The following is a 19,330-nucleotide window of genomic DNA, read 5'->3' as shown; positions in this document are numbered from 1 at the left end:
TCGGACACAACTGAAGTGACTTAGCAGTAGCAGCAGGAAGATAAAAGAAAAGTCGTACAAGAATGAGAAGTTCACAACCAGAGAACATAGCAGGCTGCAATATACTCTGAATTACTGGGAGGAAAAAAAAAAACACTAATGACAAATCTTGTAAAGAGAATAAATGTTTGACTTATAGACCATAAGTGATAGGTGGCCTTAGTATTTAATAATCTAATAGTCCAAATATGGCACCACCTCTGATTTGGGATTGTATAGAACAGCAACACTATTCCTTAAAATATATTTGTCTCAGCAAGAAATCCTGGGCTGGAAGGACTGGTTCTCATTAAAGATTGTCTTCCTCTATTATCTTGTCTTTTTTTTTAAGTGATGCTGAACCAAACTTCAGTCACTGAATTTCTTCTCTTGGGGATGACAGACATCCAGGAACTGCAGTCTTTTCTCTTTGTTATTATTCTTATAATTTACTTTGTCAGTGTGACTGGAAATGGAGCCATCCTGATGGTTGTCATCTCTGATCCAAGACTCCATTCTCCTATGTATTTTTTCCTGGGAAACCTGTCATGTCTAGATATCTGCTACTCCACAGTGACTCTGCCAAAGATGCTGATGAACTTCCTCTCTACATACAAAGCAATTTCTTTCTTGGGATGCATAAGCCAGCTTCATTTCTTCCACTTCCTGGGCAGCACAGAGGTCATGTTGCTGGCGGTGATGGCCTTTGACCGCTTTGTGGCTATCTGCAAACCACTTCGTTACACTCTTATCATGAATCATCAGGTCTGTGTCCAGATGGCTGTCACTGTCTGGATCATTGGGTTTTTCCATGCCCTGCTGCACTCAGTAATGACCTCTCGCTTAAACTTCTGTGGGTCCAACCATATCCATCACTTCTTCTGTGATGTTAAGCCATTGCTGGAGTTGGCCTGTGGGAACACTGACCTCAATTGGTGGCTACTTCATACTGTTACAGAGACCATAGCCATGGGCTCATTCTTTCTAACCCTTCTCTCCTATTTCTACATTATTATCTATCTTTTCTTTAAGACTCATTCTTGCAGCATGCTTCGTAAAGCACTGTCTACTTGTGCCTCCCACTTCATGTTGGTTGTTCTTTTATTTGGTCCTGTTTTTTTCATTTACATTCGTCCTGCCTCAGGTAGCTCCATGGACCAGGACCAGACTGTTGCCATTATGTACAGTGTGGTCACTCCTGTACTAAATCCACTGATCTATACTTTGAGGAACAAGGAAGTAAAGAGTGCCTTGAGGAGGGTTATCAGAAGAAGGCCCTGACTTGAGGAAGTCTAGAGAACTCTTAGAGGCATAAATAAACAAGCAATGAGACAGTTGAGATGTGAAATAATACAGCTACTCAAAATTGCTTGCCATATATATTACTTTGCCAACAAAGATCCGTCTAGTCAAAGCTATGGTTTTTCCAGTAGTCATGTATGGATGTGAGAGTTGGACCATAAAGAAAGCTGAGCACCGAAGAATTGATGCTTTTGAACTGTGGTGTTGGAGAAGACTCTTGAGGGCCCCTTGGACTGCAAGGAGATCAAACTAGTCAATCCTAAAGGAATATTCATTGAATACTCATTGGAAGGACTGATGCTGAAGCTGAAACTCCAATACTTTGGCCACCTGATGTGAAGAACTAACTTATTGGAAAAGACCCTGATGCTGGGAAAGACTGAAGGCAGGAGGAGAAGGGGACGACAGAAAATGAGATGGTTGGATGGCATCACTGACTCGATGGACATGAGTTTGAGTTGGTGATGGACAGGGAAGCCTGGCATGTTGCAGTCGATGGGGTCACAAAGAGTTGGATACTACTGAGCAACTGAACTGAACTGATACATGTATATAACAGAGGGAATAGTATAAAGGAAAAATAACTGGGGAAGTCTAGTCTAGAGTTCAACAATACATTCTTAGATAATAGAAAGGAAATTTGAGCAAATGGAATACTAGCCATGGAAGTCTAATGCTGAATTTGTTTTTGAGATACCAGTGATAAAACAGATTTGCTATATATCTCAACAAACTCTTCTCTGGATTTAATTACTGAAGTTTGCCTCTATTGCCCATGTATCATGTAGAGTTTTTTAAGCCTGTCTAAATGACCCCTCCAGGTTAGCACATTTTAATGTGAGAAGCGAAATTATTATGCTTTCAGATTTTGAGAATTTTAATTTAGGACATAATTACTCAGTTAGAAAATTAAATGTTAACTCACCATTTAACATACCACTTAAAGGGAATTTTTAAGAAGTATGTCATGATTTCTTGTTATCCAAGCAGAGAGGCAAAATAATAATTAAAATTATATTGTAATCATGAATGAACACAAAATAACCAGTAATTTAACTTCAAATAATTTCAATATTTTTAGAACTCAATGGTCAAACTCTCAATTACTATGAAATGTTATTAAAAATGGAGGCAGGCTGAACAGACTTCTCAAGAATATCTTCTATTTTATTTGTGGTTTATTTTTTTTTCTCAACTTCTGGTCATGGAAAATGTTGATCTACAGAATTTTTTCTACTATTTTGTTTTGCTTTTATATTCTACCCTTATTTCAACAAACTGTAAAGCAGTGTGACATGATGTAATATAAGAGAACTATTAAGAATAAATAAATTATTATATTCTTTCACTTCTCCGTTCTTAGTCTTATACTTAGTGGTTTTAACTGGTAACATTTTCATTATCACTGCAACTTCCATGGATGGCAGTCTCTGTTTACCCATGTATTTCTTCCTGAAACATCTCTCCTTCTTGGATCTATGTTATATTTCTGTTTGACTTTACCAAGGTTCATTTGCAACTTGATTATGCTCCTCTGGGAATGCATATTGCAGTGTTGTGCTTTCACTCTCTGTGGTTCTACAGAGATGGCCATGCTCACAGTGATGCCTTATGATTGCTATGTGGCCATCTGTCTGCCTTCCTCTGCGCTCTGAAATCGTCATGGATGTCAACATCTGTACTCATGAAATCTTAGCCATTTGGATCAGTGGGGTCATCTTTGAAGTTATGCATACATCTGCTACTTTCTCCATCACTTCTATGGTGCCAATATCATTCACAAACTCTTCTGTGATATCTCCCAGCTCCTAAAACTCACTTGTTCCAATGAGTATGTCAGTGAGCTTGGGGTTTCTGGCTTCCTGTCCTTGATGGCATTTCTTTGCTTCATTTCCATTTGATTCACCCACCTACACACACATACACACACACGCACAAACACACATGCACACACACACACACACACACATTCTCTACTGTGTTGAGGATCCCATCTGCTGAGGGCAGAGCAAAGGCCTTTTCCACCTGCCCCCTCCACCAGCTATCATATTATATTATCATATTATAATGTGAACAATAACATCATTATGCTGTTATATTTTAAGGATTTGAATTTAGGATCATGGGCTCAAATGGAAAAGTAAATGTTAACTCACACATGAGTGAAAGGACATTTTTAATCAGTATGTCATGATTTCTTCTTCTCTAAGCAGGGAGGCAAGTAATTAAAACAAATATTGCTGTTGGTTCTAGTTAACAGAGGTAAAGTAACCAACGGTTTATCTAAAGAGTTTTGTGAATTCTGACTGCAAAGATGTTTTATAAGTCAACTGACAACCTGTCAAAGATTACTGTAAAATATTGTTAAAAGTATAGTCAGTTTGAAAAAAATCTCAGGAATCCATTTCTAGCTCTTAGCATGTTATTTTCCCCTCAATTTTTGGTCAAGAATATTGAGTTTCAAAACTTTCCCTATCATTTATTTTGCTTTTTGATTTCTATACATATTTTCACAGATTGTAAGGTGATATAGTATGATGTAATTCCAGTGAAATATAAAGAATTCATCAAAAATTTGTTTTGCTTTCCTTACCTGTCACCAAGCTATACTAAGTGAAAGTTATTAAATAGTAATTGCTGAAATATATTTGGAGGCTAATAGACAAAAATTACTATGTTCCTCACTTTCTAAGTTCCTAGATGTGCCACTGAATCTGAAATCATGGTGGGTGCCAGTACTTACAACTATTTAGAGATACAGAATTCCATGGTGTCCAGTGTTTAGGGCTCCATATTTTCCCTGCCAAAGGCACCAGTTCAATTCCTGGTTGGGGAACTAAGATCCCACAAAACAGGTAACACAGTCAATAAATTAAAAAATAAGAATAATAAATAAATAAAATAGAGATATAGACAGATGAGACTATAAAAGGATACTTTGAGGTCATGGACGGACTGCTCAAATTTTTTACATTCACTTTTGTAAATCCAAGAAATTTGGTTCAATCTTACATGGTTCTTCCATCTTCCAACTCTACCTTCTTTGGTCTCTTGATTCCAATTTTGTTTATAAAAGAATGTGTGTGGGAGAAGGCATCTTACATCCTGCACTATCTTAGACAGAATTTATATGGAACAGAATTTTTGACATAATCCAAGCTTCATAGAGGCTGTAAACTGTAGAGGAGCACATGGTTGCCTATTGCTTTATGACACGCTGTCACCCTAAACACAGGTGGTTAAACACCTATTTTAACTAAATTGCATTATTTGGTGATTCAAAAATTGGAGAAAGTACAACAGAAAAGCACTGACTCTGTTTAATGTTTCAGGTCTCAACTGAGATGACTTTATCAACAGATGAATGAAATAATTTGTTAAACTTCAATGTATTTGTATGACAAATGTTCTCAGAACAATAAAAATAAAAAGACACATATAATGTGTTATGACTGTATGTCAGTGTCTTCGAGCTACTCTTATATAAGGAGACAGGGTGGTGACTAGGCAGAAATTGTGAGTTTTAAGTAATCTTTCTGATTTTATGTCCAAATCAGTGTTAGACTTCTGTTTATTGATTTTATTCCTCAGCCCTATCTATAGGAAATTTTCTCAAGAAAAATTTCCTCCAGGTTTTTCTCTAATGAATAGCTCTGGGAACTGATCTTTAAGGCCAAAATGATTTCTTCCTCAAAATCTTTCTGGTCACAAGAGAGATAAAAGATTGATAATGCTCAGCTTCTAAACTACATTATGTTTACCTGGTCTCATCAGTGTATTCCAAGGCCCTGGCTTATTTGTTCTTTCCCATCTACTCACCAATATCATTGGATAGAATGGATAATTCTAAGGTCATTGTTTATAGAGGTCAGAGTAGCCAGAGGCAAGTGTTGAAGATGTCATTTGGCAAATGGAGTAATGGGATCAGCTTTCAAAGTGGAGTATAGAGAGTTCAAGTTTTGCACTTGGTGGACTGCATAAGGCTGACAGTGCATTTGATTTGTGTATCTGTTTCCAATGCAGTATGTAAATCAAGCCAGCTGAAAGAAAGTATCTTAATGGTTAAGACAACTACTGTAGAACTGTCTAGTTGGAAGTTAAATACGTAAGCCAGAGTTAGGAAAATAAGTTGAAATTAAAAGTATAACTTGAGAGTTATCTGTTTATAGGTATATAAAACACAGAACTAGAAGACAGAGAAGAGGAGATGCACAAAAGTGGATAATAAGGAGGAAGAGCAATAACCAGCCAAGGAGACTGTAAAGGATTCGACATGGTGGCTCTCCTGAATGCAGATTTTTTTTTTAATTGGAGTATAATTGCTTTACAACGTTGTGTTAGTTTCTGCTGTACAACAACATGAATCGGCTATATGTAGACACTTATCTTTTCAAAATTTGTTTCAGATACCAATGGCAGGGGCATTAGTAACTAGAGGGTAGAGACAGTGAGCCTGTTAAGCTGCTGATGAAGTTAATAATTATGAAATTATTTTAAAAAAAGAAATTATTAATGTGATGAATATATTATGAACTTCAGCAAAGCAACAAAAATGAACCACAATTGAAAGGTGGACAAAGTACATAGCATCTGTAACGGTAATTAGAAAGCTTGGATAGAGGTTGGATTGCATATAGATATTCCTTGGATGAAGCAGATAGAATGCTACTACTAAAGAAGAAAGCAAGAAGTGAAGATACACATTGGAGATATCAGCCTCATTCTCCTAGAGAGAAGTGTGAGGTCTGGGATCCCAAAATAAAAGAAAACATTTGAGTGTTAATACCAACTGTAGGAGAGACCTGGTGGTCCAGTGTTTAAGAATCTGCCTGTCAATTCAGGGGACACAGGTTTGATTACAGGTCCGGGAAGATCGTACATGCTGCTGAGCAGCTAATCCTGTGCGCCATAACTCTTGATCCCAAACTCTAGAGCCTGTGAACCACAACTACTGAGGCCCCCACCCTCTAGAGTCCATGCTCTGCAACCAGAGAAGCCACCACAATGAGAAGCCCGTGCACCACAACTATGGAGTAGCCTGGGCTCACCACAACTGGAGAAAGGCCGTGCACAGCAGGGAAGACTCAGTGCAGCCAAAAATAAACTAATAAAATTAAAAAAAAAAATACCAACAGTGAAGTGTCAGATTCAGAAGGAACAAAAGCAATACTGCTTCTCCTCATTCCTCTCTTTTGTATTCCATAGAACTACAGTAATAAATGAGTAGAATTCCTAAACGATAATCATCTTTCTGTACAGATCGATAGGATATGACTGGCGCTCATTCCTTAACTGTTGTTGCCCAATTTCCTTCCGTTTTATATAGAATTCTCCCAGAGCAGTCCCCAAGATGAAAAAGTGTATCCATACCTCTGTCCCAAGAACTGAAAGGTAATTTTAGAGAGTGCTATACTAAGTGAAGTCAGAGAAGGAGAAATATCATACGACATCCCTTGTACGTGGAATCTCAAAGGATATGATACAAATGAACTTACTTCTGGGACAGAAAGAGACTCACAAACTTAGAAAATGCACTTATGGTTGCCAGGGGAAGGGATAGTTAGGGACTTTGGTATGGTCGTGTACACACTGTTACATTTAAAATATATAACCAACAAGAACCTATCGTATAGCACATGGGACTCTGTCAGTGTTATGTGCTGGCCAGGATGCAAGGGGAATTTGGAGGGGAAGAATGGATACATTTATATGTATGGCCTGAGTCCCTTCACTGTTCACGTGAAACTACCACAACATTGTTAATCGGCTATACTCCAACTAAAAATATAAAGTTTAAAGTTTGGGGAAAAAAAAAAGAAAAAGTAGGCCATTGAGACCTATACTGTCGGTGATTCTTAAACTAAGAAAGAAGTACAGTAAGGAAAGAAAATTGGAACAATGGGAAAAAAACAAAAATGGAACTCAAGATAGGAGTTCCCCAAAGAGAATTCTCTCATACTGAAGGTATAGAAAGATCCTCCCAAACCCCAGGGACATTCTCTCTCAAGGTTTATCTAAAGATCTGTGGGTCATAAAAGACAGGCAGAATTTCAGAAAGAAGAGGTTTTGGAAGATGAAGAGCATAGACTTAATCCCAATATAAGCTGTCACTTCAAATATATTTTCACTCTTTATTTTTCATAATGTTTTTCTATTATTTACTTTACAGGGGTGTCAACCTGATAAGCTTTCTTAGCTGTGGATATGAACGCTCAAACAGGTAGGAAAATGAATCAGGAGACAAGCTGGGGAGTTGCACTTACTGTCTATCTTCTTGCTAGTATTAAAGTTGAATGCCCAGCATTTAGGGCTAGTTTCCTACGTTATGACAGACTCCCCATTGTTTGTGGATTATGAAGGCTCTTTACTGCCTACATTTTTATTGCCATGCTCTAAGTATTCTCCAGAGTAAACATGTGATCTTTAAATATTCCGGATGCAGTGGAATAAATCATTTGGTACATAAAGTCTGATTACTATTATGTTTAGATGTTAGGAAATTGTTTTCTTCCCCGAGAATTTTTGAAAACATTTTTTTTTGAGGGTAGAGAACCAAAAATGATGTTTGGCATATCGTGTGTCTCTTAAGCAGAAGTGATAAAGTTTAATAATATACAAAGCATATATGGTTATCAAGGAAAGCTGCTCTGAATTTCTGGAAGCCAGCCTTCAATAAAGGTGAAATAAAGGTTAGATAATTACTCAAAATTTTTTCTAGTTATAAGGGTGAGAATCCTATGGGATTGCTAGAAATGTTCCCTACTGACTGCACTTTTTTATTCTAGTCACATCAAATCTTTTTCTTCTCCTTTCAAGGATTTCCCAAACTTAAAATGTTTCCTTTTTATAGAAAGCATTCCAGTGTTAGCATCTCTATTTAGATTTCCTTAGAGCTCTTATTGTTCCCTCATTGTTGATTTTTCTCAAGTAAAAACCCTTCAAATGATTTCTTACTTTGTCAAGAGAAAGCAGCATGGTGGAGTATTTAAAAATTTACTCTGTTAGATCTTAGAATGATAAAAGACAAGTGTTATAGAGAAGATGGTAGGCTGGCAACATGCTCTGAATCCCTGGAAGAAAGAAAAATACTGATAAATCTAATTTCTAAAAAGTGTTTGAGTAAGGGTCCACAAACACCATGTAACTTTAATGTTTAATAATCTAGTGTTCAAATATTGTACAACCTGTGATACTGGGGCTATTTAAACAGCAATGCTCTCTCTCAAAATATTATTGTCTAGGTGAGAAAATTCTCAGCAAGAGGACTCCGGTTCCCATCAGAGATAGCATTCCATACCTTATTTTGTCTTTTCTTTCAAGTGATGCTGAATCAAACATCAGTCACTGAATTTCTCCTCCTGGGAGTGACACACATCCAAGTACTGCAGCCTGTTCTCTTTGTGGTTTTCCTTGCAACTTACATTGTCAGTATGGCTGGGAATGGAGTCATCCTGATGGTTGTCATCTCTGATTCAAGACTCCATTCTCCTATGTATTTTTTCCTGGGAAACCTGTCATGTCTAGATATCTGCTCTCCACAGTGACTCTGCCGAAGATGCTGGAGAATTTTCTCTCTACACATAAAGCAATTTCTTTCTTGGGATGCATAAGCCAGCTTCATTTCTTCCACTTCCTGGGCAGCACAGAGGCCATGTTGTTGGCAGTGATGGCCTTTGATCGCTTTGTGGCTATCTGCAAACCACTTCGTTACCCTCTTATCATGAATCATCAGGTCTGTACCCAGATGGCTGTCACTGTCTGAGTCACTGGTTTTTTCCATGCCCTGTTGCACTCAGTAATGACCTCTCACTTGAACTTCTGTGGTTCCAATCACATCCATCATTTCTTCTGTGATATTAAGCCATTGTTGGAGTTGGCCTGTGGGAACATTGAGCTCAATGAGTGGCTGCTCAATACTGTCACAGGGACCATTGCTGTTGGCCCATTCTTTCTAACCCTTCTCTCCTATTTCTATATCATTATCTTTTCTTCAAGACTCATTCTTGCAGCATGCTTCATAAAGCACTGTCCATGTGTGCCTCCCACTTCATGGTAGTTGTTCTTTTCTCTGTTCCTGTTGTTTTCATTTACATTCGTCCTGCCTCAGGTAGCTCCATGGACCAGGAACAGATCATTGCTATTTTGTATAGTGTGGTCACTCCTGTGCTAAATCCACTGATCTATACTTTGAGGAACAAGGAAGTAAAGGGGGCCTTCAGGAGGGTGATTTCAAGGAGTCAATGACTTGAAGAAGTCTGGAGAACTCTTCTCAGGCATAAATCAACAGGCAATGAGAAACTGGAGATATGGAATTATACTGCTTGTCAAAGTGTTTACCATCTGTGAAACAAAGGGAACTGTATAAAAGAATAATAAATGGAAAAGTCCAATAAGTCATGTTAAACAATGCATTCCTACATAATATAAGGGAAACTTGAATATATGGGACACTGTCCATTGAATTTTATTGTTGAATTTGTTTGGGAGATATCAGTTGATAAAAATGATTTGTTATCTATTTTTTGTGATCTCGAATAAAATCAGATACAGGAATTTGCCTCAATTACCCATACATTGTATAGTTGGATAGTACTTAAGTATGTTTATCTATGCGTTCCCTGCAAGTTAACATATCATAATGTGAATAATAAAATTATACTGTTACAGGGATTTCTCTGGTGGCCCAGTGGTTAAGACTCTAAGCTTCCAGTGCAGAAGATACAGATTCAGTCCCTAGTCAGGAAACTACTAAGATCCCACATATTGCATGGCACAGCCAAAAAATAAAATAATTTAAAAAAATTATTACACTTTAAATTAAACTGTTTTCTTAAACTGCTACACTTTAAGGATTTTAATTTAGGGCCATGAACTCCACAAGAATGTAAATGTAAACTCACATATGAGTTAAAGGACATTTTTAAGCGATATGTCATGATTTCTTTTTCTCTAAGCAGAGAGGCAAGTAATTAAAACAAATAGTAATCTGAGTTCTAATTAATACAGATAGTGTAACCAATGGAGAGGGCAATGGCACCCCACTCCAGTACTCTTGCCTGGAGAATCCCATGGACGGAAGAGCCTGGTAGGCTGCAGTCCATGGGGTCGCGAAGAGTCGGACACGACTGAGCGACTTCACTTTCACTTTTCACTTTCATGCATTGGAGAAGAAAATGGCAACCCACTCCAGTGTTCTTGCCTGGAGAATCCCAGGGACAGCGGAGCCTGGTGGGCTTCCGTCTATGGGGTCGCACAGAGTCGGACACGACTGAAGCGACGCGGCAGCAGCAGCAGCAGCAGCAGTGTAACCAATGGTTTATCTAAAAAGTTTTGTGAACACTGACTCCAAAGATATTTCATAATTCAATTGAACAACCTGTCAAAGATTACTGTAAAATATTGTTCAAAGTGGAGTCAGCTTGAAAAAAATCTCAGGAATATCTTTCTAGTTCATTATTATGTTATTTTCCCCTCAATTTCTGGTCATGGAAAATTAAGTTTCAAAATTCTTCCTTTTTATTTAGTTTTTTGATTTCTATACTTATTTTCACAGACGGTAACATGATATATTATATGATGTAATACCAGTGAAATATGAAGAATTCATAAAAATTTTTTGTCTTGTTTTTCTTACCTGTCATCAAACTTATACTAAGTGAAAACTATTAAATAGTATTTGCAGAAGTATTTTTGGAGCTGATTGACAAGAATTACTATGTTCCTCACTTTCTAAGTTCCTAGAAATGCCACTGGACCTGAATCCATGGTGGGCGCCAGCACTTAAAACTATTTAAAGATACAGAATGCTGTGGCAGTTCAGTGGTGAAGAGTCTGCACTTTCACTCTCGAGTGTCCGGGTTCAATCCCTGGTCCAGGAACTAAGATACCACAAGCCAGACAGCACAGCCAATAAATAAATACATTAAATAGAGATACAGACAAGTAAGATTGTAAAAGAATATTTTGAGCTGGTGGACAGACTATTGTTTGTGAATTGTTTACATTCACTCTTGCAAATCCAACAAATTTGGTTCTGACCTTACTCACATGTTTCCTCCATTCTCCAACTCTACCTTCTTTGGCCTCTTAATTTCAGTTTTGTTTGTAAAAGAATGTATGTGGGGAAAAGATATCTTACACTCTGAACTGTCTCAGAATTTCTACTGCACAAAATTTTTGACATAATCCAACCTACATGGAGGCTGTACGCTATAGAGGAGCACATGGTTACCTGTAGCTGCATGATACACTGTCACCCTAAATACAGAAGGTTAAACACTTATTTAATTAAACTGCATTATTTTGTGATCCAGAAATTGGGAAGAGTACAGCAGGGAAGCACTGATTCTGTTTAATGATGTTACAGGTCTCAACTGAGATGACTTTATTTATAGATGTATGAAAATAATTTGATCAACTGCAATATATTTTCATGACAGAAGTTCTCAGAACAATGAAAATAAAAGGACATATATAACAGCTTATGCCTATATGTCAGTCTCTTCCAACTATTCTTACTTAAGGAGACAGGGCAGTAATGAAGCAGAAATTGTGAAGTTTTAAGTAATCTTTCTAATTTTATTTCCAAACCAATATTCGGCTTCTGCTTAATTGTTGATTTTATTCCTCAACCCTATCTATAGGAAATTTTTTCAAGAAAAAATTTCTCCAGGTTTTTCTCTAATGAGTAACTGTGGGAATAATTGAGATCTAGTTTCTTAGCAAGTTTGATAACTTTTATCTTTTTTAGATTGAATTATAGTTTATTTATAATATTATCCTAGTATCAAGGGTACAGCATAGTAATTCATTATTTTTACAGATCATGCTCCATTAAAAGTTATTACAGGATAATTGCTATAATTCTCTGTGCTACACAATGTATCCAATGTATCTTTGCTACACAAAAGATCCTTGTATCTCTTTTTTATTGGATAAACAACAAGGATACATTGTGTAGCACAGAGAATTATATTATTGTATTACCTTACCTTTTTCTTTTTATTTATTTCTATTTATTTATTTATTTAGGCTTCCCTCATAGCTCACTTGGTAAAGAATGCGCCTGCAATGAAGGAGACCCTGGTTCTATCACTGGGTTGGGAAGATCTGCTGGGGAAGGGATAGGCTACCCACTCCAATATTCTCAGGCTTTGCTTGTGGCTCAGTTGGTAAACAATCTGCCCGCAATGCGGGAGACTAGGGTTCAGTCTCTGGGTTGGGAAGATCCTCTGGAGAAGGGAAAGGCTACCCACTCCAGTATTCTGGCCTGGAGAATTCCATGGACTGTATAGTCCATGGGGTCGCAAAGAGTCGGACACAACTGAGCAACTTCCACTTTTGTTTTTTTTTTAAGTTTTATTTTTATTGGAGTATAGCTGATTAACAATGTTATGTAGGTTTCAGGTAGACAGCAAAGGGACTCAGCCATACATATATCTGTATTCATTCTCCCCCAAACCCTCCTCCCATTCAGGCTACCACGTAACACTGAGCAGAGATCCATGTGGTAGAGAGTAATCTCTCTCTCTGTCTGGCCCAATTTTATTTCTTTGCAGTTTTTGCTAATATGGACAACCTGCTTTTTACTGTCATGGCTATCGACTGCTACAATGCCATCCTCTGCACTATCCATTCCTAATGATTCCTTACAGATGTGGACTGCTGGTGGGTGGGTCATGGGGAGTGGCCCACTCTGACTCTTTGATCCAAACCTTGATGCTAACCTATCATTCTACACTAATCTAGAGATGCCTCACTTTTTTGTGATTTTAAACCTCTCTTAAGGCTTTCTTGCTCTGATGCCCACCTCAATGAGGACCTGATGATGGTTCTGACAGGACTCTTAGGAATCAGCCCTCTCTTCTGCATCATAAGCTCTTATGCCCATATATTCCTTGCTGTAGCTCGGGTCTCATCAGCACAGGGGAAAAAGAAAGCCCTGGCCACATGCAGCTCCCACCTCTCCATGGTCATCCTCTTCTACAGCTCGGTCTTTGACACCAAACTGAAGTCCCCATCAACTTTTCATGCCACTGGGGAGTGGAAGAAATGAAGCTGGCTTATGCATCTGAAGAAAGAAATTGCTTTGTGAGTAGAGAGGGAGTCTTCCAGAATTTTTGGCATCCCTTTAAAGACGAAGAGATTGTCAAGGAAGGACAGAAATACAAACATGTGGAGTCAGAACAATAACTTAAACAATGAGTACACAATAATTATTTATTTATATTATATTCATGGCATACTATAACAAGCAATTATTGTGACGAATATATAATGAACTGCAATGCAACAAAAATGAACTGTGATAGATGGACAAAGTACATGGCATTTACAACAATAATCAGAATGCTTGGATCCATGTCAGATTGTATATAGGTATTCCTTGGATGAAGCAGAAAGAGTATTGTTACCTTAAGGGTACAGCAATAAGTGAAGATACACGTTGGAGAGACCAGCCTCATTCTCCTAGAGATAATGTGAGCTTTTGGGATGCCAAAATTAAAGAAAATATTTAAATGTTACTACTAACAGCGAATCGTCAGATTCAGAAGGCACAAAAGTAATACTACTTCTTCCTGTTCCTCTTTTTTGTTTTCCGTAGAATCACAGTAATAAATGAGTATAATATTTTAACGATAATCAATTTTCTTTATGGATCAATGGGATATTACTGGCCCTCATTCCTTAACTGTCATTGCCCAATTTCCTTCCATTTTATACAAAGTTTTTCCATGGAAGTCCTCAACATGAGAAAGTGTATCCAAATCTCTGTCCCAGGAAATGAAAGGTAATTAAAGAAATCCTGAGGCCCTTGAGAACTGTACTATCTGTGGTTATGAAACTAAGAAAGAAACAGAGTAAGGAAGGAAAATAAAACAAAGAAAAACCTGGAACTCAAGATAGAAATTCCCCAAGGAGAATTCTCTTATATTGCAGGTATAGAAAGGTAACTTGTTTATTCTTTCAGTAATCCTCCCAAACCCCAGAGACACTCTCTCTCAGGCTTTGTATATCTAGAGATCTGTGGATCATAACAGACAGGCAGGATTTCAGAAAGAAGAGGTTTCAGAAGATGAAGAGCTTATGCTATAATTCCAATATAAACTATCACATCAAATATTTTTCTACTCTTTATTTTTCAAAATTTTTTCTACTATTTACTTTTCAGAAGTGTCAACCTGATAAGCCTTCTTAGCTGTGAATTTGAACACTCAATCAGGTAGGAGAATGAACCAGGAGACAGGCTGGGGAGTAGCCCATATCCTCTGTCTTCTTGCCTGTATTAAATTTACAAGTCAAGGATTTAGAGCTGTTTCCTATCTTACCATGAACCTTGTCTTTGTGGATGATGAAGATTCTTTATTGCCTGCATTTTTATTGCCATATCTCTAGATAGTCTCCAAAGTAAATATGTAATTGATAAATATTCAAGATGCAGTGAAATAAATATTTGGTACAGAAAATCTCATTGTTATTTTCCCCCAAGAGAATTTTTTGATATAATTTCGTTTCACAAGTAGAGAACCAAAAACGATATTTGACAGATGTGTATCTTGATCAGGAGTGATAAAGTTTAACAGTATACAAAATATACATAGCTATCAAGGAAGGCTACTCTGAATTCCTGAAGCCATCTTTACAAAAAAAAATGTGCAGCGTCCAGCACAGTGGGTGAGAAAGACATGAAACCAGGGGGGGGTGGGGGGCGCGAAATGAAAAGACAAACACATATAATTTGGCCAGCGGGGAGTCAGGAAGCCCTCCTGCTCTCCGTGGCAAGAAGACAAAATGGCCCCTTTCAGCCCGCACTTTATTGGCAGAAGTCACATCAGATCATTAGGAAATAGCTATACTGGGGAGTTTGATCAGCGCACCATAAAGAGGGAGTAAAATTAAGGCCCTGCTGTTAATCAGGAACGTTTTGCTTTGTTTCCATGAGGACGGACACAGGGGCAGCCAGTGAAGCGGAGCAGAGAGCACATCCAGCTCCAAGTGTGTCCGTTGGGCATGCTTACTAGGACAATCTCGGTGGTGCGGTTTGCCGCACCCTTCTGGCATGGAGCAGGTTCTGGTCTCTGCTCTGCCAGGCTGCAACAAAGATGTAATAACGGTTAGATAATTTCTCAAAATTTTCTCTAGTTACAAAAGTGATAATCCCATGGGATCTCTGGAAATGTTCCCTAGTTGATTCACTTTTTTATTCTAGTCAAATAAAATCTTTCTCCTTTCATGGATTTCCCAAACTTTGAATGATTCCTTTTTATAGGAAGTGCTCCAATGTCTGCATCTCTATTCAGATTTCCTTATAGCTCTTATTATTCTCTCATTATCTGTTTTTCTTAAGTAAAAACTTCAGATGGTCTCTTCCTAGGTCAAGAGATAGCACTGTGGTGGAGTGTTTAAAAATTTACCTGCTTTTGGAGTTCATTTAGGACCATAAAATGCAAGTTGTATCAGAGAAGATGATAGTCTGGCTAAATCCTGGAAGAAAGGAAAATATTAATGATAAATCTAATTTTAAAAATGTTTGAGTAACAGTCCGTAACCAACATGTAACCTTATTTAAATAGCAATGTTCCTCAAAATATTATTGTCTAGATAGGAAAATCCTCAGCTGTGGGACTCTGTTCCCATCAGAGACAGCATTCCATATGTTATTTTGTCTTTTCTTTCAAGTGATGCTGAATCAAACCTCAATCACTGAATTTCTCCTCCTGGGAGTGACACACATCCAAATATTGCAGCCTGTTTTCTTTGTGGTTTTCCTTGCAACTTACATTGTCAATGTGGCTGGGAATGCAGCCATCCTGATGGTTGTCATCTCTGATCCAAGACTCCATTCTCCTATGTATTTTTTCCTGGGAAACTTGTCATGTCTAGATATCTGCTACTCCACGGTGACTCTGCCAAAGATGTTGGAGAACTTCCTCTCTACACACAAAGCAATTTCTTTCTTGGGATGCATAAGCCAGCTTCATTTCTTCCACTTCCTGGGCAGCACAGAGTCCATGTTGCTGGCGGTGATGGCCTTTGATCGCTTTGTGGCTATCTGCAAGCCACTTCGTTACCCTCTTATCATGAGTCATCAGGTCTGTACCCAGATGGCTGTCACTGTCTGGATCATTGGTTTTTTCCATGCCCTGCTGCACTCAGTAATGACCTCTCGCTTAAACTTCTGTGGTTCCAACCATATCCATCACTTCTTCTGTGATATTAAGCCATTGTTGGAGTTGGCCTGTGGGAACACTGAGCTCAATGAGTGGCTGCTCAATACTGTCACAGGGACCTTTGCCATTGGCCCATTTTTTCTAACACTTCTATCCTATTCCTACATTATTATCTCTCTTTTCTTCAAGACCCATTCTTGCAGCATGCTCCATAAAGCACTGTCTACTTGTGTCTCTCACTTAATTGTAGTTGTTCTTTTCTATGCTCCCGTAGTTTTCACTTATATTCGTCCTGCCACAGGTAGCTCTGTGGAGCAGGAACGGATCATTGCCATTATGTACAGTGTGGTCACTCCTGTACTAAATCCACTGATCTATACTCTGAGGAACAAGGAAGTGAAGGGGGCCTTGAGGAGAGCAATCAGTAGAAGACTCTGACCTGAAAAGTCTAGAGAATTCTTCTGAGGCATAAATATAAAGGGGCAATGAGAAAATTGACATTTGAAGTTATACTACTTTTCTAATTGTTTACGATTTGTAAACACAGAAGGAAGTATATAAAGGAAATGTAAATGGGTAAGTCCAGTATATTTTGTTAAATAACGCATTCCTAGATAACATAAGGGAAACTTAAACAAACAGACATGGACTCTTAATGCTGAATCTGTTTGAGGGATATCAATTGATGAAACTGATTTGTTATGTATTCTTTTGTGTTCTTGAATAAAATTAGAGACAGAAATTTGTCTTAGTTACCCATGTACTCTGTAGTTGAATAGTAAGTTTATATATCATAATGTGAACAATAAAATTCTGATGCTGTAATATTTTAAGGTATTGAATTAATGGCCCTGATTACCCAACCGGAAAAATAAACGGTGACTCACGTATGAGTCAAAGGATATTTTTAAGTGATAAATCATGTATGTCATGATTTTTTTCTCTAATCTGGAAGCGAGCAAGTAATTAAAGCAAAAAATACTTTGAGTATTAATTAACGGATAAAATAACGAATGGTTTATGTAAAGAATTTTGTGGACTCTGACTCCAAATATGTTTCATAAGTCAATTGGACCACCTGTCAAAGATAACTGTAAAATATTGTTATAAGTGGAAGCAGCTAAAAAAAAAATCTCAGGAATACCTTTCTTGCCCATTGGTATATTTTCCCCTCAATTTTTGGTCTCTTGAAAATTGAGTTTCAAGACTTTTCCTTTTAATATATTTTCTTTTTTATTTCTATATTTACTTTCACAGATTACAGTGTGATATAATATGATGTAATATCAGTGAAATATGAAGAACTCATCAAAAATTTATCTTGTTTTCCTTACCTGTCATCAAGCTTATACTAAGTAAAAACTATTAAGTAGTAATTGCTGAAGCATTTTTGGAGCTAATAGACAAGAATTACTATGCTCCTCACTTTCTAAGTTCTTAGAAGTGTCACTGGACCTGAAACCATGGGGAGTGCCAGCACTTACAACTATTAGAGATACAAGATTCCCTGGTGCCCCTGGAGTGGTTAGGACTGTGCACTTCCACTGCCAAGGGCTGGGGTTCAATCCCTGGTTAGGGAACTAAGATTCCACAAGCTTGGCAGCACAACCACAACTAAAAAATAATAATAATAAATAAGTAAAATAGAGATATGCACAGGTAAGAATGTAGGAGGATATTCTGAGGTTATGGATGGAACATTCACATTGTTTACATTCACTTTTGTAGATCCAAAGAATGTGGTTCTAATCTTACTCACATGGTTCTCCAACTCTACCTTCTTTGGTCCAGTTTTGTTCCAGTGACAAAACAGTGACAATTCCAGTTTTGTTAATAAAAGAAACTGTATGAGGAGAAGGCATCTTAACCCTGAACTATCTCAGGCCAGAATTTCTATGGATCAGAATTTTTTACATAATCCAACCTTCATAGAGACTGTAAACTATAGAGGAGCACATGGTTACCTACTGCTGCATGACACACTGTTACCCAAAACACAGAAATTTAAACACATTTAATTAAGCTGCATTATTCTGTGGTTCAGAAATTGGGAAGAGTACAGCAGGGAGGCACTAACTCCATTTAATATATTTCAGGTCTCAACTGAGATGACTTTATCAATAGATGTATGAAAATAATTTTATAAACTTCAATATATTTTATGACAAAAGTTCAGAACACTAAAAATAAAAGGACACATATGATATATTGTAGCTGTATATCAGTCTCTTTAAGTTATTCTTACATAAGGAGACAGAGCAGTAAATAGTAGAAGTTTTGCGTTTTAAGTAATTTTTCTAAGTTACTTCCAAATCAATGTTAGGCTTCTGTTTAATTGTTAATTTTCATCCTCAACCCTATCTATAGGAAACTTTCTTAACAGAAAATTCCTCTAGGTTTTTCACTAATGAGTAACTTTGGGAACTGATTCTCTAAGGCCAGAAAGATTTCTTTTGTGGCCAAACTCTTTCTGGTCCCAAGAGAAATGAAGATTGATAATGCTTAGCTCCTAAATGCATTATCTTTAGCTGGTACATCAGAGTATTCCAAAGCCCTAAAATTCTCTGTTCTTTCCCACCCACCAATAACATTGGGTAGAATGAATATTTCTAAGGTCATCATTTATGGAGTAAAGATTAGAGAAACCAGAGGCAAAGGTTGAAGATGTCATGTGGCAAATGGAGTAACAGGATCAGCTTTCAAAGTGGACCATAGAGAGTTCAAGTTCTGCACTTGGTGGGCTACATAATATAGAAAGTTTCTTTTGATTTGTGTATCTGTTTCCAAGACAGTATATAAATCAAACCAGCTGAAAGAAAATATCTTTTTTTTTTTATAAA

The 19,330-nt window shown here is 37.4% G+C and overlaps 2 protein-coding genes and 2 pseudogenes across 2 annotated transcripts; all 4 read left to right on the top strand.

The window, feature by feature from the left end:
* Window positions 1-372: 372 nt before the first annotated feature.
* LOC145519094 (olfactory receptor 12D1-like) lies at window positions 373-1,299 on the top strand. Its single transcript, XM_081524334.1, has one exon. The coding sequence runs from the start codon at window positions 373-375 to the stop codon at window positions 1,297-1,299; it is 927 nt and encodes a 308-aa protein (XP_081380460.1).
* A 7,325-nt stretch (window positions 1,300-8,624) lies between these two features.
* LOC145518506 (olfactory receptor 12D1-like) lies at window positions 8,625-9,564 on the top strand (annotated as a pseudogene).
* A 1,951-nt stretch (window positions 9,565-11,515) lies between these two features.
* Window positions 11,516-13,375, top strand: LOC145519036 (olfactory receptor 1G1-like; annotated as a pseudogene).
* A 2,599-nt stretch (window positions 13,376-15,974) lies between these two features.
* LOC145518458 (olfactory receptor 12D2-like) lies at window positions 15,975-18,119 on the top strand. The gene has a single exon (XM_081523083.1). It carries the CDS (start codon window positions 15,975-15,977, stop codon window positions 16,926-16,928), a length of 954 nt encoding a protein of 317 aa, XP_081379209.1. The 3' UTR covers window positions 16,929-18,119.
* The last annotated feature ends 1,211 nt before the right edge of the window (window positions 18,120-19,330 follow it).

This window comes from Giraffa tippelskirchi, chromosome 8 (assembly GCF_054371585.1).
Source record: "Giraffa tippelskirchi isolate mGirTip1 chromosome 8, T2T-mGirTip1v1.2.pri, whole genome shotgun sequence".
NCBI classification, from domain to species: Eukaryota; Metazoa; Chordata; class Mammalia; order Artiodactyla; family Giraffidae; genus Giraffa; species Giraffa tippelskirchi.
Note: the sequence above shows the minus strand (reverse complement) of the source record. Positions and strands in the feature narration are given on the sequence as shown.

Bases quoted from the DNA above. Each gene is read 5' to 3' on its own strand.
- LOC145519094 (XM_081524334.1), top strand. From the start codon at position 373: ATGCTGAACCAAACTTCAGTCACTGAATTTCTTCTCTTGGGGATGACA.
- LOC145518458 (XM_081523083.1), top strand. From the start codon at position 15,975: ATGTTATTTTGTCTTTTCTTTCAAGTGATGCTGAATCAAACCTCAATC.